The following is a 22,761-nucleotide window of genomic DNA, read 5'->3' on the forward strand; positions in this document are numbered from 1 at the left end:
GAAAAACATGCTGTAGCTGCACGCAGGCAGAGCAGCTCTCGGAACAAAAAGGTGCACGGAGATTTGACATGGAAGCGCTGCAGATTTGACGTCTATGGCTTTCACAAAACTTTAGATTTAAGTTCCCATCAATAACATACAAGGAAAAATATATCCCAGTAGAATTGGTCATACAAAGCCTAAATTTTGTATGGTCATAGAATTGGTAATACAAAGCCTAAATTTTGTATGGTCATAGAATTTGGTCATGTATCCGTGAAAGAAAAGGATGACTCCACTGAATTATGACTATGTTTTTGAGAGAAAACCGATTCACAACTGCCACCGGGTTCCAGCATGACTGCAACACCACTAATCTTAGCTACTACTCTCGTACGGTGATACTAAGTTAGATAAATTTAGTTGTTACAGAAAAGAACATGACATGACATGACATAGCAATTATGTAAGCACTTAGATAAGTGATCATAGTCTCCCGTTTGAAGCTTCAGATGTTCTTTACTCACGCCTCAGCATAAGACAGCCGTGATTGCCGAAGTCCTTGCCTCCTGCATTGAGGCACAGAACTTTCATCAATTATCAGAACAGAGCCCATAACTACTGACCAAGTTATATTAAACTGACCATGGTAACAAAAGATTCAATAGGTGGTAAAAATGAGTAGGCTAAACAAGTATGCAATCTATCTCTTCTAACAGGAATAGCTTTTTAAGTATTTTTTTAATGCCTAGGGGACTATAAATATAAGGACTATCATCTTTTCTAGCAGCATAAGATTTTAAAATAATTAGTGAGTTAACATGGTATCAAAATAAAAGCTCATGAGTTCAAATTCTGCAATAGATATCTTTGCCTACTATTCATTTAACTCAAGTCCACCTTTTTAGCCTATCAAATTGTGTCAAGCCTACAAATAAATGAGAGCATTAGACTACAAATATAAGAGCTATCTTTCTTTAACGGCTAAAACTTTTAGAGTAAATTGGTGAGCAAACAATGCCTTGCTTGAATACATGTCCCTCACAAAGAGATCTTACTATTACTGAGCTAACAAGAGCTCCTATTCTCAGACAGTGTCATCATATGAAGTTACAAACATTTGATGACAGCTAGATTCTTTCCTTGCTTTCTATGTTTTCAAATTACAAGCCAACAAAAAATAATCAGTGATATCTTTTTTTTCTACATCTATGTACACAAGTAGCCAATACAAACAGAGCAGAAATTATATCCATAATTTGGTTACTTTTCAGATTGTATATACCCAGAAGTTTTGAGATTGTATAATTCAAAATGGTAAGATCTTTGTAGCAAGAACTCTTCAAATTCATCAAATACGCAAAGAAATTGTACCTTAGAAAAGTTTGAGATCTGATTTTAGCTTGCTCTGCCTCCATTTAGGCAACTTGTAAAATGCTTTCTTGGTCACTCCAAATTTCTCTTGAAACTCCTCCTTAGATAGATAAGCCTGTCCATTACAAAAAGTGTTCATCTTGTTCTTAGTCATTCTAAAAGGTCATAACACTTGATCTGAAAGAGATCTTTCCACTACATAGAGAAAAGTAGAGGAAAAGAGTCCATATTGCTCAACCCGAATAGTAAGACTCCAGTCTTAATGGTTGTTATTGCTGTTGCTATTGTTGTTGTACATAGTAATATTGTAATATCTTGAGAAATATCAGGCTATATGCCATATCAAGCCAAATCCCATGATAATGCCAGCATGCCGGCTGGATTAGTGAGCATTTATCAAACCTTGCGTAAACTGCAGCACTAATCAACAATAGATAAGGCCAAGTTATAATGCTTTTCAAAGGATACCTCACAGACAACCTGAATACTAACCTAAGCATAGTTCTATCTGTTCATTCTTTCTGTAAACCAAAGAACATGTGATAACTACTAACAGATATCAGAGTATCAAGTAGGTCTTTAATCTACCTGTTAGGTTGATATATAATAGGTCAAAGCTTCAACTAGTTAGAAAGCAAATCCTACCACAAACTAGAATAACAGATTCTATCAAATCATCTGTTGTTTAAAATGTTTAATCCTGAATGTTCTGAGAAAATTACCTCTAATCTTGTCATGTCTATGCCTGTCATTGACATTCTTGAAGGAACCTTAAGCTGCTCATAAGAAAAAAATTTCCACCCAGGATCTGCATTCTCTTCATGGTCCACAACAGTCGCTTTGTCAAGATTTCTCAAGTTTGGATCCAACTCTTGAGCAGCTGATAGAGACTCTGTTGATCCATCTGAAATGGGAAAACATAGGAAGTGGATAACAACTCTCTTAAAGAAACACTCAGCTTGTTTGATTACGATATTAGCTGTCTGACCTAGCATAGATGCTTACAAAAGTGTAATATTGATAACCAATACATGGTAAAAATTAACCACGCATGTCATTAGAAGTTACGGTAATGATGGATTGGGCACTAGTTAAGTTCCTCGGTTCATTTACCAGGTCTCCATGTGCCATATGAAGTCAAATTTGCATAATAAGAAAGTACGAACTAAATCAGGGAAACCAGAAGAGTAACTGGATAACAAGTCATTCTATTGAGAAAATTAGTGTGATATAAACTACCTTTTGCAAGACTATCTAGAGATAAATGAAAATTTGTCACGTGCAACTTTGGGGAAACTGCATGAGTAGGATGACTAGAAGAAGCTGGAAATATTTGCTTTGCTACTGCAGTTGGGATGGACAACAGATGACTCTTTGGAGAACCAAATTCTGGCGAAACAATACATGCAGCCAACCCTTCCCTTTCATGCAACCCTTTAGAGTAGACTGTTTTTCTGATTGAATGGTCAGCTGTAGAATCAGAAGAATATCTTCTAAATGACTTCCGCAAACCTTTATCAGGTGTCTGTAGAACCAACTTCAGTAAGCACTCAAAAAATAAACTCACAATTAAGTTTAACAAGATTGCTTTCGCTGGTAAAAATGCAATAAAGGATCATTTGTCATTTTGAAACAGATGAGTGGAACTAGCATTCGAGATGTACAAAACCTGTAGAGGCTATAATACAGGAGTAAGAAACTTTTAATTCCGCATAAAAGGAGAAACCATGTCTTACAGTGGCATTACAAAAAAAAAAGAGGCGAAGTTGTGAGAACATACTGAATAGCCCCATATTCAATTATCTACCTAGATCTCTTATTAGTTTAGATATTTTAGCAGTTGAAGATTAAATTAGTAAATAAGTAGATCGTCTTAGACACAAATGTACAGAAAATGAGACCAAATTTTCATATCCAAATTTGTTTGTTATTTACTTAATTAGATTGATTCGAATTATGCTTTCTTCATGCTTTTTCACCATCAATTTGATACCTAACCTTGCACAACATGATCATAGAGGTCAACCAAAAGAAGAGAACTTTGCAATTGTTTTAGATAAATGTGACTGTGGTACTGAACAGTGATAAGCTGGACTCTGTCATGAGCAAAACCAACAAAGAAGATATCTAACCTCCATTTTCGCTGAAGATCCTTTCAAGAATGCCAATTTCCTCTCAAACGAGTTTCCATGCATCTGTCAGCATTAGAAATCAAATATCAACAAGTAATAAGGAAATTGCAGGTTTAATCAATTTGTGCCAAGAATTGGAAACTTTTTAAATCACAACTATTTTGCCCTTATAAGCAAATGATAGTGAAATTGAGACAGGGCATGAAAACAGTTGAAATTTGAAACAACAGGAAGTCAAACAGCAATAGTACTACACCATAAAATATGACATACATACATATGCCTTCGCAGTATCCCAACTAAAAAAACAAGTGAAGAAGGAAGGCTCATTCCCTTCTGTGATAACATATGTAGCTGTATCCATTGATCGCCCTTCTAAAAGAATGTCTGCCTCTAGGAATTTCTGGAAGTGAAACAAAGTATGTCAACTGTCAAGGACATGAGATTCGAAACTACAGGTGGAAAGAAATATCAATATTAGGAAGTAATATGACCTTTCCAAGATCAAATGCTTGTTCATTGGATGTAATATTTGCATGTAGTCCAACCCAAACATACACTTCATTACCACAGTCCAGTATCAGTGCATCTTCAGTAGTTAAATCATCTTGAGTAAAATTGAATATCTCCTTCCCCTAGATATATCAATCAGAACTGATGACTTGGCATCTTGTGTGGCTACATATGCTGAAAATTAGTTTGAGGCTTTGAGCATTTATTATTATTATTATTATTATTATTTTTTGCACTTGTTATCTAGCAGAATCTAAATTTACATACAAGCATGTGCAAGTGTAACTTTATGAAAACTAATAGTGCAATAACTATTTTCCTTTGATTTTGCATGTATAGATAAATGAATCACCTTTTATTTTCCTTCAATTGTTGGAGATCTGAGACGTATAGGCTCACATCTAACGTTATGCTCTACATGTTTCTATTGCCTTTATTCCATTGTTATCTCACACATAGCATGAGCTATATGTAGATAGGAAGGTGATGCCCCTCATAGGCTACTTTAACCATTATAAGCTGCAGCTGAACATATCATACCAAAGTTTATTGACACAATTTCTTATTGTCTTTGCTTAGGAATGACTATATAATGAAGATCTGTCTATTATCATCCCCCATTTTGATATGTACGCCATTGACAGTTATATAAGAATTTGTTCGCCGAGATTTACTAGCTCATATCAAGGATCAAGCAAACTAACACAACATTAACACAAGAAAAGATAGTTGAAGCTTGACTAGGGAAGAAGTCCTTTAAGTGGGAAAAGTTTTATAGAGTACGAATTCAGCTAGCAGTCTGAATAAAAGGCAAATCTTCTTTCTAAGGAAAATAACACAACTATTGTGGAAATTCAGTAGTGAGCATAGACATAGACCCAAGTATCCAACCTTTCAAATTGTCGCAGTAATTCTGAAAGGATAAGGAACTCTGACATATTTATAGCAGTAGACACTAGAAAGACAGAAGGACAAATTGTCTAAAATGTTTGTATGAACTTATAGGATTATTTTCAAATATTAGAGCTATCATATGTTGTTAAGTGTATTGTTTCAGTCCTTAGCAATCAAAGAATTTGTTTCATAAAGTGAAGATTACCTTATAAGAGCCTGAAGATGATCAGCCAAATGACAGCAAGAAAATCATACAGCATTAGTGATGCTCTTAAGATCAATATAAAGCTGATGGAAATCTGAATGAGGAAAAAAGGCATTATGTGTTGCCAGGAAAGTTACCGCCAAATTATACGGCAAATACCTTCTTTAAACACACAAGTAAATAAATGTGGACCTTCGCTGCAGCCTCTATTGTGCTTTTCCTTTGGATACTCTGATTTTCCACCTAAAATATTCCAGAAGTGATCTGATTCAGAACCTTCCCTAATTGATATAGATTGTTTCAGAGGCTGCAACAGTAACAAAGGTTAGATAGAAGAACAATACAAGATACCACTAATTGAGGAACAACTATTTATAAAGATAATTAATATGTGAATTATAAGACATTTTAAGTCACAAACTACTACCAATGACAATATTGCAAATATATGTCTGCTTGATATGCAAGAAAAACTTTTGATGGAAGCAACAATTATAGATCAAATTATCTGTCTAACTATATAAGGATAAAACAACAATAAAAATCTTCTGTCTGAATAAACTGGGGTCAGCTATAAGAGTCCTCATTCAGCTGTGTATGGAAAAATCCTCGGCCAAAACAGACTTCATATCTTCTCTAGCAGTTGCTCACCAGGTCCCTTTCAGTCTTTGTTTCCTCCTATAATCCTATCATCCTATGGTAACTGCTACTTGATTGAATCACATATCTGGTGCACTATCTGATTGGGTTTGATAAATCCAAATCATTTCAAATGACCTTTTTGCATCATAGTCTCAATTGATCCTACTTCTGGCTTGTCATGAATTGAATCATTCCTTATTCTCTGTTTCCATGTGAGGCCACTATCCGTCTCAACTCCTAATATTCTTGTTTCACTTTCACGTTTAGAAAAATGTTGCTTCTTAATTTCAAGACATCCAAAATTTTACAGAATAACTGATCTTTCTACTGTTAGATCTTTGGCAAATACTTCAATACCCCTTACTAATTTAGATTCCCAATCTAACGGTTATGACAGCAGGTGAAAAAGCATTTGTCATATCTGGTACTGGTTTCTCGTTACCATTCTAAGAGCTTTTATTATGCACTAAAGGACTTATTAGTAATTAGGATTTTGCAACTCCTCCCATTAATTACGCTTATGCGTTGAGTGGATAGAGATAAAGAGGTAACTATGTAGTTATAATTATGTTTAGGGGTTGAGTGGATAGATGAAAAGATAAATACGTACTATGTAATTATTATAATTAGGGGGTTGTGTGGATATTGACGAAGAGACAACTCTGTGGTTAAATTATCGTTAGAGGTTTTGGATAGAGAATTAGAGATGAAGAGATAAGTACCTATAACTACCAAGAGGAGTTTGAAATTAAGAGAGAAGCAATTGTGGAGAAAAATCCTGGAATAAATCACTGGTTGAACTGATTCGTGAGGCGAACTTTGCAAACTTCCATTCATACTCTTGATTGAATCAAGGGTCGGATCTCTCTTTTGTGTCAATTAATAAATAGGTAGGGAGAAGATCTCTATATTCTTCTTTCCTTGGAATTAAGAGGTATTCAATTATCAGAAGTGACACTAGAAGCAATGCTTCACTACTTCATTCCTTATCTTGAATATTGGAAACACTACAAGAAAATTTCTTGATTTTGTCACTATATATATATATATACACACACACACAAATTGAAATGTTCCATCAAACTAAGTACATAAGTAATTCTATTTGACAAAGAAACAAGAAGAAAACAGACTCAACAGACCAAATATATTTTTGCAGTAATAACGTCAACTTACAAGCATGCCACTATTTATATTATCTATTACTAGACTATATTTAAGGATGTTACTTTCATTCATGTCTTGCATTAAACAAAAGAAACTGTTGGCTATTAAAATCTGATAATTAACTTTAAAATTTGGCTTGTGTCTCTTAGACATTGCTTCTGGATTCATGGCTGGTCACTCATAGTTGGGTCCTGAAACATTGAAACCAAATGTAGGAAACATCCTCTCACACCAGAAGGAATCTTAATTGAAATCTGATTCTCCCTATTCTGTTGTGCATCTCAAAGGTAGATTAGCAGAAGTTGGTAAGACTAAATAATAACAGATCAAAATCGCATATGAATTGACACAATTTTTTTGGACTCCTTGATAGATAAAATAGGAAACTTCAAAGTACATTTTCCATCAGTAAATCTGCAAGCATAGTTGAGCTCTTGTCTATTAATTAGATCAACAGCATTGTAGCACAAAAACTGAATGAGCCAAAAAGACATAAATTTCTTTGGACAGAACCAAGGGAATCTTTCTATATTTTCAGGTAAAAGAAGTGAAAGCGACATAAAAGATACTTACACTTAACCAGTCCAACATCATGTCGAGCAGATTATGGTCACTTGGTGAAGAAAGGTTTCCGGTCCAAGTGAAGAATAAATCTCCATCTTGCAAGATGTAGCACTGTGAGGAGTTGAGTGAAGTGGAAACCTGAGATTCAGGTAAGCAATGAGCATATTATTACAAACTGAAGAATTGCATTTCCATTACCTCACTACCTAATGCTTGCTGCGAGTGCTTTAGTTACCATAATCTTTTTCTACAATATGTAAACATTATTTAATACAGATCAAGGATGGTTGTGCCAGTAGTGACACAGGGTGTGCCAGTAGCATACCCCTATGCCGAGCTGTGCTGGGTGATCATTGTGCCGATGTGGAGCATGTAGGGTGGACTCAGTCTGCTAGGAAAGTACAACATGGGCGTAAGAATACTTAAATAGAATACTACGAAGACTCAGATCAGGAGTTTGACCGTCTTATATTAGGTCGAGCTCATCAAAGTCAGACAAGGAGTCAGACCTCTAGAGGCCAAGCTAGTGGTGGTTATTTGGGTATTGAACAAGGACGACAAGCTACTAATCAAGCTGGATCTTCACGACCAGTTACTAGTCAAGTTAAACCATCTTCACAATCAATTGATCCCTTAGAAGGTTTAGATAAAATTCATGATGATGAAACTAAAGATAATGAAGATGATGATGATGATGATGATGATGGTGATGGTGATGGTGATAATGACAATACTCAACTTGGTGTCAATGATGATGAAGATAAGGTATGCGTCCCTGTTACATAATCTTTTATGAGGCATTGTATTTATAGATAAAAAAAAATTTGTACATGCTACCCAAGATTAAGACCACAGGGTTAGACTTAGACAACCACAAGGCAGAATTTATCAAAAACAAAAAACGGAAAGGGACCAATTGAAACTCAACATGATTATATCTAAATAAGAAAGAACTTGAGTTTTTAGGTAGCAAGACATTAGGAAATATACTCCTATAGGATAATATAAGTCATCATCATTATCATTATATCAATCACACCAATCAAAACTACAACGTCCTTATTATACTCCATATCCATAATTTGCATATGCTTATGGTGTGCCTGTACCGATGCCAATGTTGATTGTTTTTGTGTATTTTCACTATGAATTTCATATCATAGGAGAATTAAAAAATTCTTATTTGTATGAATTATGTGAGACGTTATGACAAGTAATACTATCAGTGAATGAGTTTTAAAGATTATCAATAGCATTTAATGCAATATTTTTATATTATTCTTATGCCAGCAAATAAAGTCTTGGATTCACCTTGTCATTCTATATTCAACTAATATTATGTGTTCAATTCTATTATGGAATATTCAATCATATTATGGAGTGTTCAATTAATATTAGTTTTAATAAATATATTTAATTATATTATGTGTTGAATAATATTTCTATTTAATTATTGCTTTATCTTTAATAAAATAAGTAATTTACAAAAAATAATATAAGTGTTAAAGACCCAAAAATATCTCTAAATATCCTAAATTTTTTATTAAATATATTATAATGCATGCCAGTGATACATAAGGCGCAGGGGCGAGCCATGCCATTGCACGACCATCATGGATATAGATTGTTAACATCAATGATGCGAATAAATATAAAAGTAAAGTTCTGCACATAATTATGAAAACAGATTAAAGTCAACACAAGGAATGCATACTTTAAAATCAACTATAATTACGTGAAACTAACAAAATATGTTAACATATCTAGACTGTTCCAAAATTTAAAGACCTAAACAAGCATTAGATAGATGCTCCTTAGTTTCCTGCTGTTATTTCTCATCAGTTGGGTTACTCTAATCATCAATTAATGATACTTCATATATGGTACATATCATCGATTCTTTCATGAACTTCTGGATAAATGCTACTTAAAACATTCAGCTTTACATACACGAATTCAATTCAGTAATATATGGCACATGCAACCAAGGTATTAATTTGTTGATTTTGTTCAAATACATGTTTTTAAGTCATATTCTCAAGAAATATGCAAAGGGCCTTCACCCATCCTTTTATCCCTCCAAACTCTCTTCCACAGACCTTCTTGATCATCAGACTTTAACTTAAGAATATAATGGAAATGAGATAAGGAATAAGTTAATGGGAGAGTTGGGGGAGGGAGATGACTATGACTGCCTTCACTTAATATGTCTCTTTACAAAGCAAGCTTCCAACATGATGATTTAGTTGTAGAAAACATTTAAAGTAACTGAATGGATTATGCTTACTTACTAAATCAACTTGGATAGCTTGTACACTATGATTTCCCAAACCCTGGACTCGAAATAAGGCTGCTTTGTCCTTCCTGCAATCTTCATCTTTGACCCTTTTATGTGACATGGACTTTTTGTATGCTGTGCCCATGCCCCCCTAAATGGCAATGCCAACAACAGTAGGAAGTCAAACATTACACCCTTTATTTGATCCACAAATGGCCATGCGAACCAAATAACCTGAAGCTAACTAAACAGATCTATATGAACCTTGAATATGATCAGTGACTTGAAAACAGTGAAAAATAGATCAGGCTCTCTACCTTCAAATACCTGTGCCTGCATCAGATTGAAAGAAAGACCTTGGTAGGTTAGGGATAAAGTAAAATAAAATCAACTAGGTGTAAGCTATATATAAGGCAGCACACAACTCCAGCAGAGACAGCAGGAATGACAGCCTCAATAGTAGGCCAATTCATTGCGCATAATTTTATAACATCACATAGATATCAGGACTAGAATCATTGTTGTTAAGAAAACATAGCTATAGTAGAATTAAGAGCACAAACCATAACTGGGTATCCCTTGACTGAATCAACCATGCTAGTCATTATGGAGACTGCATCTTTTCTATCTTCCTGCAGACAATATTAAAGAAGTCCAAGTTCTATGATAGGTTAGATAAAGCATCAAAAAGAGAAAATATTATGAGAATGTGCACCGCTAAGTCACAGAAAGACAGCTAGTTCTTTGCCCTGTTTCTTTGGTAGACATGTGAACCATCTGTTATTAGTAGATGATTAGGCTGTTGTATATGACTAACATACAAAGTATAAAATTAAGGAGATTTGTTTCAGCTATCCTGACAACAAGGGAGCCCTTTGACTCTAAAAGGTCATTCTAACTCAGGATATTAAAAAGAGAAAGTTCTCCTTTCAAAAAGCTGATATCATTACCAATATGCTCCTCTTTCCAAACCATGCATAAAACAAGTGATGATCTCTTTTGCTTCCACGATAGCTATACTGCACGATATAGCAGTCTCCACTGTAGAGTTTGTTCTGTTCAATAGTTGAAAGGAGTAAACCAGAACCAGAATCCACCAGCCAAACCTATCCTATATGTAACTTCATATCAATACATACTGCTATGGAACACAAAACAATTGCAGATACACAAGGCAATTTACCTTTAGAGTGCCATTACAATCAATGAGCAGCTCAGTTTTATCTTCAGGAAGTTCCTTGATGTCGTAGTCCTGATGCTTAAATATTGCTGCCACCAGAATAAGAAAAACATAAAACATATCATATGTCATACAAGACATTGTGAGATATTGTTAAAAAGAAAATATTTGTGAAATCTAGCAATTTAGGAAATAAACCTGCTACTTTTCCTCGCCCTTGCACATACAAGTTTGGTGTCAGATTTTGGGGCCAACCATTAAAGTACGACTTAAATTTAGCAATTTCAGACCCTTCAGTTAAGAAAGTTGTATGAGTACTTGTTGTCCTGCCTTGAGAGTGCATATAGTCCTGAAGGAAAGGTAATTGGTTAATAAGGTGTACACAGAAGGCAAAGCAAACATCTATATGATAAAAGGGCATAGATGTCGACATACTTCAAGAAATTTTAGTTTCTTCATGCAGGATTAGCTTATAACAATGAAAGCAAGACATACAATGACAGATTAATCAATTCACATTCCATAAGTTTTTCCGAGTTATTGAATGAATATTTCAATCTAACACAACCAGTGCATTTGGAGCACATGGATAAGTGAACGGCTAGAACCGTGTGGCTTCATTTTGAACGGGAAGAATCTGAAGTGAGGATGCACAGAGGAAGTGGTGAAGGGAGAAGCAGAAGGATTGAGGAGGCGACCAGTTAATAACTTAATATGCTGCAGAAATCACCTTAAAGATTGACTGCAATATGAAGAAAAGGGCAACAGCCTTCTGATACCTCCTACTTCTCCCTTCTTTTTCAGATAGAATTCCCAGTTGAGTGGGAGATATATCACTTGATATGCTAGCCAGCTAATTTTAAATCCCTTATGCTGGCCATTCTCCAATAACAACAATTGTAGTCCAACTAACATTTATATGCACCTGGAAATACATTCGTACCACTCTAAGTGAACATGTATGGACAGAAAAGCTTAAAAGAAAAATGATTCTTGGAGGAACATCATGCAGTACTATCAGGCAAAGTACAAAATTATTACTTCTATAGCAGAGACATTTGTCTTCCTTTCGGAGATTAGCGTCGTCTTTCCCATCCAAACAAATATTTCAGCACCACAATCCAACATATAACAATTATCTGAACTCAGGATTGCTTTATCCAGTGAAGGGGTTTCAATGGGAAACAGCTTTCCTTTGTTGATCCTAGAAATATAAAGGAACTGTCAAATAACTCAATGGAGAAATAAATTGTTCACCAAGTAGTGTATCTTGGCAGTTAGATGTCTTAAAAAAATATACTAAAACTGTTAGCTTAACAGTTAGACAGGCTTTTCAGCTGAAACTTAGACACCAAAGCTTTACCAGAAAAGCTTCCTAGATGAAATATTATTAGCTTCTGCCTGAGTTGTAGAAGGTGGATCTCGTGGAATAGGGGCATAGCCTCCAAATAGGTTCCAGAACTCTCCAGCATCAGAATCTCCAACCAGCTTCCCATCATCTGCATTGATGAGCAGTAAACGTTGCAGCAGAAGTTCTCTTTAGAAACTATCAGAAGATCTTACCTATGGTTGCAACTTCACATCTTCCACCATGTTGATTCTCTTTTATGTATTGAACAACCTCCAAAGCTCTGGCTCTTTCTTGTGTACTAGAATTACAGCCACTGAATAGGAAAATCTTTGAATTTGTGTCGAGTACAAAGACATTATTATGGTTTAAGGAGGAACGGGAAAATGGCACCTGAACAGCATTAAAACAAAAATTGATTCTCCCTTGGTAGCCCAATATAGTTTTAGTTAGATAGCTGTTAAACTCAGGAAGTCTGCAGATTGGGACATGAAGATTAAAATGTATATTCCCTATCCCTTACTTCTCTAACATGAACAACGTGGTCTCCTTTGCAACTAAACAATGTGATTTGATAGGGTTGTCCTCCCATGGCTTGAAGATGTGAGGAGAAATGTCCGTCAATAGGTATGATGCATGGCTTGAAATATGACAAGAACTTGTCCATTTCTGATCCTTGGACCTCCCTGTACTGGACTGCACGGGAGCCAAGGGCTGCATCTAACTCAATTGCCTTGTCTGATGCCATTGTGCAAGCAGCCTACGCAGAGGAGTAGTGTAAATCAAGGAGGCATCTAATGCTGGATTGATGGACAAAATCAACTGGTCTGGCATACATACCTCCTTCGCATCCTTCCCCATCCAGTAGTGTAAATCATGATGATGAAGCCCATTTTTTAGCACGACTGTCTGCCCTAGTGGCATGGCAACAAGAAGGGAAACTCTCAGGTTTAAAAAATGGAATTGGAACGCAGAAAGAAGGACGGTCATCTGTGTGAAGTCATTAGTTACAGGTATGATGTTGACGACTAACTTACGTTCAAGATTATATAAGTATTCCCAGAGAAGAACTTCCCGTGGGAAGATTTGGGAATGGGGACCAGATGAAGATTCACAATGCACCATACTTCCAACCCACTGCAATCAAAGAAGCAAGAAATATATTAGGAAGAAGAAGACGATCTAATTGAACACTTTTAGATTAGCCAAGCATCAGAAAGAATGATCCAACGAGGATGCAATTGTTACGGTATACTAGTAATGTTCTACAACGCATTTGACGGAGAGTCTCCACGAAGAAGCGCTCCCCCTACTTGGGACGGGGATGCATATGGAGCACAATTACCGGGAAGGTATCAGTCTCAGAATAGAAACATGAAACAGAGGACGGCAGGGCCGATCAGTCAATGAGCTCAGACGTACTTGATCAACGATCACGAAACCATAATAGGAACCGAGACCGAGCAGTGGAAGAAGGAAGAGAATGATGACCTCTTATCGCCGACACCACGGAATGCTTCATCCACGACCTTCGTAGACATAGACATTCTCCACCGCCGATGAAGAATTGTGACCTACTCCTTCCTTCCGCAGCCTTCCAGCTGCTGAACTTTTCTGTAGAGGGAGGGCTAAAGGCAGGCGGGAGGAAAGGAGAGGAGAGGGGAGGAGAGGAGAGGAGAGGAGAGGGGGAGAGGCGTCAAGGAAATTTGCAAAGCAAGCAAGAAGAGGAAGAAGACAACAATAGAGGGAGGCCATATATAATAGAAAAAGGCCAGGTGATCCACTTTTTGGCGGGCTCCACTTCTACGGAGACGGAGAGCCTAAACCAACGGAAGCTGCCAGAAGACCAAGGAAAGTGACATACAAATAGGCCTTTGCGCTTTGATTTCGTTGCCAGTAACCAAAGATACCAGAAAAATAACAGGAAAAACAAATTACGAAAAGCGTAAGATCTATGGCAACTTTTCCTCCTCTTGTTTCTGTTTTTCGAAATAAAGGTGGACATAATCTGCTTTCCTTTGTGTGTCGATGTTGTCGACAGTGAAAGAAGATAGAATGTCTTTCTCATAAGCATTTATTAAGTCTTTGGACGTGGCAGAGAACTCAATCGTCGATCCACGTTCTCTTTTAAATTTTTTTTTAATTTTTCTTTTTTCATAGCATTCTTTACTGTTCTCCAATTACAATAGGAGAGGTGGTAATTGTCCTCGCACACGATGACCCAAAACACAATATTTCTATATATAATCGTATAATATTGATTGATCTGGTAGTTTGGCTACACGTTATCTACAAAAGCCGATTCAGCAAGATCAATTGCACGAGCTAGAGCGGCAGCCTTGTTCTCGCATTCTCGCTGCTCGTCATCCGGGTCACTGTCCGCCACGATACCCGCTCCAGCCTGAAGGTGTGCCACCCATTCCTGCCGCTTATTCCTCTTGTCTTTGTACGACTCAATGGTATTGGATCCAGTGGGGAAGACGATGGTCCGGAGAGCGAGAGCTATGTCCATGTCACCTGAGAATGATATGCCTCCAAAACCGCCGCTATACGGCCCCCGCCTTGTGACTTCCAACTGATCAATTAGCTCCATGGCTTTTACCTGGTCTCCATAAATCAGTCACAGTCAACCCAAAGTTGAGCAATCACAGTGGACAAGGATATTATGGCAAGTCAATCAACAGCACAAAAAGAACATTAAAAAATTGAAATTAACTACTGCCCACTAGTTGCATTATGAGTGGACGCTCTGTTGTTCGTAATTGTGAGAATGAGACCACAATCTCAATGGGTGATGAAAGAAGAACAACGTTCATGCAGTACGGTATTCGAGAATAAATTCATAAGCAAAAAGTTGGACACACATTGGTAACAGGGAAGGTCACAAACTCACAATAAGGATTAGCCTACAAAAGGATTGTCTATGCAAAAGCAAAATTTACTAGAACGTTGGAATAGATATTTCTGTCTTAGGACTAAAAATTTGATTTGCCAACCAAAAGTGATGCTAAGAAGGGTTGCATGCATCTTCCAAAAAGTTATAATTTTGGCATTCAATGGATGGGAAAGGGCAGGCATTTGATGAAAAACAGAAGGAAAATAAGGTGACATGAATATCCAAGCTGAAATGACCACTGAAAGGTTGCGCAAAAAAGAGTGCTGAAAAGATAGTTACTATAGGCACTGCTGAAAATGGATAAACAGCATGGTTATCATGTAACATACAAGTGCAAAAGAGAGAAATGTTCACATGAAAGAATAGTGGCAAGAATACTAACCTTTGGAGCTCCACTAACTGTTCCCACTGGCAACGCAGCACGTAAGACATCCCAGCAGGTTAGATGACCAAAGAGTTCTCCAGAAACCTGCAATAATTCAAACAATCAGAAAGTTTTGCATCATTTATTATGAAGAACCCATTAACAAAAATCTAAAAAAGGATATGCCCACATTATTTACATTAGCTTCTGGCCAGTTTCATATGGATAATTTAGTTTTAAGAAGCCTGCAACATAGATGAACCTGACTACGCTAGAATATGGTAATTTTAAGCAAAAAAGAGAAAAAGGAAGATATTCGTTCATGCACTAGAGAAAACTGAAGAAAATCACTGGAAAAAGAATCATCAAACTTGCATTTTTCTTTCCACAACTTTACCCTGTAGGAAGATGGTATATTTCCGATTATATCTTTTTCTATGATCAATAGCATATCATATTAAATGACAATTTTTCATCTTTTAACCTAACTTCAAAGGAAATAATTTACTATCTCATCCTATGTGTCAAAAGAATTACAGCAACAATAACAGTTTATAGCAACAATAATTAGTTGCCATTATTTGTTAAAGAAAGATAGTGATTAATTGGTATTCCAGGTTTACTCCCACATAAACATAGAATGTTTAAACAACATCCAAGACAATGCTTGCATTTCATAAGACTATGGTAAATGAAAAGCATATTGCATACCCTGATAAAAGTTTTCTTACCTATCTACTAGTTTATACACAAAAAGTACTACATTTATATTAGGGTTCTTTTCTTTCCTTGAGTTATTATGAAAGAATATCATAATAGTATTAGCATCATGTTTCCGAATGTCCAAAATAAAATTCTACGTATTGGAATTGGGATTGGGATCAGTTGTCCGAAAAAATGATATGTATTATATGTATCGACGGTATCAGCAATATCAACCTGCATTTTAAAATACAGAAATTTTTTTAGAAATAATAACAATAATATATAAATATAAATTTAGAAATAATAACAATAATATATAAATATAAATTTATTCATATATAAATTTAAAAATTAAAAAATAAATACTATTTTCTTAATCTTTATCTCTTCCCCCTTGCACAACTCACTTTCTTTTCTTACATAAAAAATTATTACCTTTTCTCCCACTAATTATCTCTTAAAAAACTCTCTACCCCACTAACTCTTTCTCTTAAAAAACTCTCTACCCCACTAACTCTCCCTCACTAACTCTTTCTTCTACTACCTCTCTCTCTCATTAATTCTCTCTTATCAAACTCTCTTTCTCATTAACTCTCTCTTAAAAAACTCTCTACCCCCACTAACTCTCTCTCTTACTAACTCTCTCACTAACTCTCTCTCTTATTAACTCTCCCCATAAAAAAGACTCTCCCTCTCCCTTTCCCTTATCGACTATCACCTCTCTCCTTCTTCGGCATAGTTTTTTAATTTTTTATCTATGTCTCTCTCTCCTATCTCTTACCCTCTCTCTTCCTCTTATTACTGCAACCCACAAACTCTCTTCTTCTCTCTCTTTCTTTATCTCTCATACGACTAATCTCGACTCGAAACAAATCAATATCAATAGTACCCGGCCGAAACCTGTTAATATAGTTTCAACAAGAGATCAGGATTGACCAAAACTAGAATCCATGGTCCAAAAACATTGAGCCCCCGTTTAGTTATAGGTTATATCTTTTCATATTTCAGATTAAAGAACACTACTCTAGATTTGTAACCAAACATTAAATTATTTATATTATAGATTAGAAACACTATTCAAGTTATTTTAAACATAAGCCCAATTAGGATTTTTCACTTGGTTAGACAAAAGTTATTTTAAAATCATCTCTTATCTCTCCTACCATTCACCTATCTGATTCCATAAATTAAAAGTTTCCGCTTAATTTTCCCAGCATCATGTGTCCAAAAATATTGAGCCCCCATTTCGTAGTAGATTATATTTTTTCATATTCTAGATTAAGGAACAGTGGAACACTATTCTAGATTTGTAACCAACATTAAATTATTCCTATTTTAGATTAGAAATACTATTCAAATTGTTCTACACATAAGCCCAATTAGACTTTACTTGATTTGACTAAAGTTATTTTAAAAATCATTTCTCATCTCTCCTACCACCCACCTGTTTCATTCTATAAATAAAAAATTTCTACTCAACTTTTTCACCTATCTCATTTCTTTCTAAGTATGCATTGCATCCTTATAAGTATTCAATGCCTACCTACAAGTATATTATATAAATTACGTATCTGTAGAAAAATAAGAAAACTTTAATTTAAATTTATTTGAGTCAACTTTTACTTCTTATTTATACTTCTATCTCAATTTTGTATCGATTACACCACTATCCTAAATATTATAGATTAAAGGTACAATTTTAAGAGTAAAAAAAAGAATAGTTACCCTAAATTTTTTTCTTAACCGGAAACCAAACAAGGCCTGAAAGAACAAGGCTATCAATGTCAAGAGTGATCCATAAAAAGGTTATAGGATCCAGAATTGTAGAGAATAGGTGAACTTCTAAATCTCTAATTGCTGAACATTATGGTCATGCATCTAAACTATCCATGTTACTACTGTATTTATTATCACCTTTACTACTAACTGCAAATAGTAAGAGAAGAGCCTTACTGTTGAGCTGATGTGCATCACATGGGAGTATCTTTCAACATTCATTAGCTTTTCCACCTCTACAGAACCAGGCTTGGAGACCTGTAAGAACAGTAACTTTAAGCAAAGGCAAAGAAGAGCAGAATCTCAAAAAGGCAAAAACAATGATATCTAATGTTCTATTTGTTAGCTGTAGAGTGTAGATATTCTTAACTTTTACATTATGATAGCAAACATATTTTTGACAACATGGAAAAGTGTGTCCTGATTAAACTTTGTTGAAGAGTGATATGTCAAAGTTGACAGAAAAAAAAAAAGACCAACCCTTCCAACATCATTCCTTCCCAAATCTACTAGCATAATGTGTTCAGCACATTGCTTTTTATCATTCAGCAGCTGCTGTTCCAGAAACTTGTCTTCCTTCTCTGCCTTTCCTCGTCTAACTGTGCCAGCAAGTGGTCGGTTAATGATCTTTCCCTGTAAAAAGGATAAAGTTCCTGAGGTGATAAGATAAGCCATAGAAAGAACTTTTAAAAAACAATGGGGCATAATGGTCAATGTAATATTCTTAAATATTCCAGTTAAATACCATGAAAAGTAGGTACCACCGTACCAGCAAACTAGCTATGCTAGAAGTTGTTAATCCAGGTCCTCAAGTCGAGGATCCCTTTAACCACCTAGATACCACTTAAGGGATTTCAGAATAGATGATTCAGGCAACCACTTGAAGATGCACAAGAACAATCCAAAATAAGGTTTAGAGGATTTATCAGAGTATCAAAATCTGTCGTGGAAATAATTGTAACTTTGTGAACTTAAGAGTGATCAATAAAGTAGCATAACACCATGCAGCATGCATTGCTTTCTCCACACAAGTCAAAACCAACTATAGATAAAAGAAAGGTACAAAAATTATATAAGCTGCAAACTTAATGTTTAGTGCTACAGAATACCAATCCTCAAAATATCAATGCTTTCATGTAAACAATCAAGTGATCAACATCATCTCAGTTTGCATAAGAAAGTGCAGAGATATATTCTAATCAAAGAGCAAAGAATATACACACCATTAGACAGTGCCAAGATAAGCAAACAATTTAGTCTTATTTGCTGAGTTGTATGGCACCTAACTGTCCAGTCTCCAAAATGGCCTTAAGATGCCTAGCTGGTGCTCTACACCATATTAACATGAACCGTCAAGTACCTCAGTTACAACAGAAAATTTCTGAATTTATTAGTCGGTATGAAATTATTTCTGATGGTTTCCTTGATTATGGAGTCCAACATGCCATGCCAATTTAAACTTTTGAGTGTAAGTTCAACAATTTCAGTACATCATAATTCATCAGTTCACTTGTATTAAAAAAGCAGGGATATGCTTAAATATAGATACATTGACTATCTAATCATTAACAGTATGGTCAGACTCAGTTTTCCATCAATATGGAAGATTTTAAATGATTAGTAGTCCAATTAACTAACTAGTCCATATCATTAGAGAAATTCCAAGTACATTTGGGATATGTAAATGGCAAGCCATCAGCAGCTATATACTACGTGATTTTAGGTTAGAAGCAGAGAGGACAGGGAAAAAGATCATTACGGGCTCACTATTCTTAGCTATGATTAGAGATCTGGGCATACCTTTTTCACACGAGTAAGAATTTCTGGGCTTGATGCTACAAGAATACATCCTCTTGCCTAAGAAAAATAAGTTCATATTCAGTAAATTATCAGAAAAGTGTTGCAAAACAAGAGGTTTGCTAGACAACTGACACACTTGTAAATATGTCATGTATGGGCTTGGGTTGACAATTCTTAGTGCTCGGTAAACCTCAAACGGCTCTGCAATGGTACATCGCTCGAAACGCTGACTCAAGACAATCTGGAAAATATCTCCTGACAGAATATGTTCCTTAGCCTGCATAACAGCATTCTTATATTCACCACTTGTCATTGATGACTTCTTTAATGGTGGACCAAATTGGCGAGTATGTAACTTTACGGATCCTGCAGACAGCTTTGGACTAGTACAGGAAACTTAAAAAAAAGATTAGCAGAAGAAAATGGAACTGCTAAATGAAGATTTTCTTAGACAATGCACAACATGTACTTTATAGTTACTCACACATTAAAGTTGTGTACTTTGGACAGCAAAAGATCCAACTTTGACCTCCCATCTTGATAGGCATCCTCTATTGAAGAGTATCGATCTACTTGCACCCAGTGAATGACAAATGCTTTCTGAGACAAATATTAGAATCCAAGTCAGCTCAATGATTGCAAAATGAATATCATTATAAATTGAGAATGGAGAAAAGAAAAGAAGAAGAAGAAGAAGAAAAAGAAAAAGAAAAATAGTAAACAGATAATGGTTAAAGTTCTCAATTCTCATGACCAGAATCTGAATAGCTCACAAGTCATAAGACGAACAGTCAGACATGAATTTTAACATCATATCAGCAGAAAGAAATCAGGTATGTGCTTTGAAAGCAACATGATTTTGTAGTTGCACCCTATGTTTTTCTTCCATTCCTCATAATGAATATGGTAGCATAAAAATCCAAATTTCTTGGAAGATGATTAAATATCTATACCTACAAAAGAGTGAAGAACAAATACCTTTTCCACATGATCAAACACTATTACATTATTGTAGAGACCTAAATGAACATCCGGAAGATTCCTATCGTCCTGAGGAGCATTGGAGAATGGAAGCTTTTTCTTTTCAACATACCGCACTGTATCATATGAAAAGAACCCAACCCATCCACCTAAAAAGGAAAAATGAAAAATACGATTAGCAAACAGATTTTAAGTTTCAGAAAAAGTTGTTGCAATATTTTCCGCTAAATTTTGCTCCACTAGACTATAAACATAGAAAGAAGACAAACTGAGAGATGTTTTGTATATTTATATAATTTCATAACATTTACTGACGAAATTGAATTGGGCTGTATAATTTTTATTGAGAGAAATGAGTAGATGATTACATATAATTATTCAGAAAACATGTTCTTATGTTTCGATGACAAAAGGAAATGAAAAATAACTTGAAGAAAAAGATGATTTGAAAATTGAGGCAAGAAAAGAAAAAGAAAGTGTAGCAGAGTGCAATTTTAATTATTTAATTTAAGCGTAATCTACTATCAGAAAATCTGATCGGTTCCTGGTATGTGCGTATCCAGCATAACTAGAAAAATTGAAGAATTGCAACAACATTTTTTTTTCCCAATAAAACACTGAGCATCACTGAGCAGCGGAGATCAAGAAAGGAAGAAGGGGGAAATGAGAGTAGTAAACCGCAAAAGACATCAGGGAGCTCATCCATCAACTGAGGGCTCCATTTCTCCGAGATCCTCTGGGGGATCCGCATGGGATCCTCCACCATCTCTTCCGACGTCTGACCTTCCTCATGATCCATAATCGTAACCCTGCTCTCCTTAGCCACGATCTCCATCACCGGGTGAGCCCCAACCACGCTATAACGACCCTAGTAGCCACGAGAAACATTAAACTCTCTCTACTCTACCGTGCCTTGACAGAAGAAAAGACATTGGGAGAGGGCGATGTTATGAGGGAGCTCACCGCATTGGTTCCCTGAGAGGCTTGCTCCACTGACTCGAAGAGGAAGCTGGGAGCCTCCTTGTCATCGTCGTCGACGAGACAACGGTAAGCGAGCACTGGCGTGAGGTGGTCGGATAAGATGCATTCGCAGAGAGGGACCAAGTTGCCTTTCTTCGCCGCCTCCGAGAAATTGGCGGCCTCTGTATTGTTACTATTAATAATATTATTAGTTGGAAATCCGGTAGAATTAGCAGCATGTACGACGACGGGATCATGGGGGGAGGAGGAGCATTTGAATTTGAAGGGAGTAAGCGAGGGGTTAGAGAAACCGAGAGAGATGCCTCTCTGGCATAAGGGGGTGGTGAAGGCGGGGAATGCCGTGGGAGGGCGTCGGAGGATGTTGGAAGGGGAAAAGGCTAGGGCTTCCATGGATGTTAGTAAAATAGGCAGACAAAGAAACAAAGGTCGATCAACAAACTAGTACTAGTAGTAGTAGGTACGCGTCGCAAATATATGGCCTATTAGGAGGGGAATGGAAGGGAAAGTTCCGAAGGAAGGAAGTTATTATGATTTATGATGGATGTTCCTATTTCGCAGAGAAACTGGTGCCTCTCTGGTGGTGGACTACGTCTACGTGCCTTGATTTCTAATGGTTGGTTTTTCAATTCCACGAGCACGTTGCGAGTTTGCGACGTGCTTGAGGGAGACTATATTACAAGTGGATTCATCTGTTACATATAAAAGAGATGGCTACCGAGTCAACTGAATTGACATGCGACCAACTCGGACTACGTAAAGAGCCGCCTATAATGAATTTAAATTGCTAAAGCAGAAAGCAAGAACCTAGTGTAATGATGTGCCAATTTTCTTTTAGAAGTTTCGCATCAACGAGTTTGACCGATGGGCAATAATGCTGGAACATGTCCACAGAGTCGCTAGGCTTCGTTAAGTTTTGAGTTTAGGAATCTCCTAAACTGATTTAGGAACTTTTGAACTACTTCAGTAACTAAATATTTTTTTT

The 22,761-nt window shown here is 36.1% G+C and overlaps 2 protein-coding genes across 5 annotated transcripts; both read right to left on the reverse strand.

Moving 5' to 3' along the window:
* Window positions 1-99: 99 nt before the first annotated feature.
* On the reverse strand, window positions 100-13,988 carry LOC140764627 (villin-1). Of its 4 annotated transcripts, none has more exons than XM_073103288.1 (23): window positions 13,768-13,988; window positions 13,314-13,413; window positions 13,117-13,185; window positions 12,800-13,036; window positions 12,492-12,669; window positions 12,292-12,427; window positions 11,970-12,132; window positions 11,127-11,277; window positions 10,932-11,017; window positions 10,699-10,854; window positions 10,312-10,380; window positions 10,013-10,081; window positions 9,762-9,899; window positions 7,480-7,608; window positions 5,257-5,404; window positions 5,098-5,108; window positions 3,980-4,120; window positions 3,763-3,888; window positions 3,486-3,548; window positions 2,593-2,878; window positions 2,076-2,257; window positions 1,354-1,468; window positions 100-548 (listed from the first exon to the last, which is right to left on the reverse strand). In XM_073103288.1, exons 1-22 carry the CDS (start codon window positions 13,821-13,823, stop codon window positions 1,355-1,357), a joined length of 2,808 nt encoding a protein of 935 aa, XP_072959389.1. In that variant the 5' UTR covers window positions 13,824-13,988; the 3' UTR covers window positions 100-548; window position 1,354. The 4 variants fall into 4 exon arrangements, with proteins under 4 accessions (XP_072959389.1, XP_072959390.1, XP_072959391.1 ...); XM_073103289.1 differs by having other exon boundaries at window positions 13,117-13,190; XM_073103290.1 differs by having other exon boundaries at window positions 13,117-13,190; window positions 13,699-13,810.
* A 505-nt stretch (window positions 13,989-14,493) lies between these two features.
* Window positions 14,494-22,393, reverse strand: LOC140765259 (anthranilate synthase alpha subunit 2, chloroplastic-like). Its single transcript, XM_073104240.1, has 10 exons — window positions 21,762-22,393; window positions 21,477-21,666; window positions 20,796-20,947; window positions 20,302-20,417; window positions 19,954-20,200; window positions 19,818-19,874; window positions 18,498-18,650; window positions 18,195-18,275; window positions 15,555-15,641; window positions 14,494-14,878 (listed from the first exon to the last, which is right to left on the reverse strand). Exons 1-10 carry the CDS (start codon window positions 22,167-22,169, stop codon window positions 14,555-14,557), a joined length of 1,815 nt encoding a protein of 604 aa, XP_072960341.1. The 5' UTR covers window positions 22,170-22,393; the 3' UTR covers window positions 14,494-14,554.
* Between the last annotated feature and the right edge of the window lie 368 nt (window positions 22,394-22,761).

This window comes from Typha angustifolia, chromosome 8, assembly GCF_048772165.1.
Source record: "Typha angustifolia cultivar Huaian chromosome 8, ASM4877216v1, whole genome shotgun sequence".
Lineage (NCBI taxonomy): Eukaryota > Viridiplantae > Streptophyta > Magnoliopsida > Poales > Typhaceae > Typha > Typha angustifolia.

What these genes read in the sequence shown, in the direction of transcription:
- LOC140764627 (XM_073103288.1), bottom strand. Translation starts at nt 13,823, where the DNA reads ATGTCTATGTCTACGAAGGTCGTGGATGAAGCATTCCGTGGTGTCGGC. An exon ending in TCATCTAGGAAGCTTTTCTG is followed by an intron (nt 12,133 to 12,291) that starts GTAAAGCTTTGG and finishes TTATATTTCTAG; the next exon opens with GATCAACAAAGGAAAGCTGT. An exon ending in TTGGAAAGAGGAGCATATTG is followed by an intron (nt 10,381 to 10,698) that starts GTAATGATATCA and finishes TATTGTCTGCAG; the next exon opens with GAAGATAGAAAAGATGCAGT.
- LOC140765259 (XM_073104240.1), bottom strand. Translation starts at nt 22,169, where the DNA reads ATGGAAGCCCTAGCCTTTTCCCCTTCCAACATCCTCCGACGCCCTCCC. An exon ending in GCTCCCTGATGTCTTTTGCG is followed by an intron (nt 20,948 to 21,476) that starts GTTTACTACTCT and finishes TTTCCTTTTTAG; the next exon opens with GTGGATGGGTTGGGTTCTTT. An exon ending in GAAGGAATGATGTTGGAAGG is followed by an intron (nt 18,276 to 18,497) that starts GTTGGTCTTTTT and finishes CTGTTCTTACAG; the next exon opens with GTCTCCAAGCCTGGTTCTGT.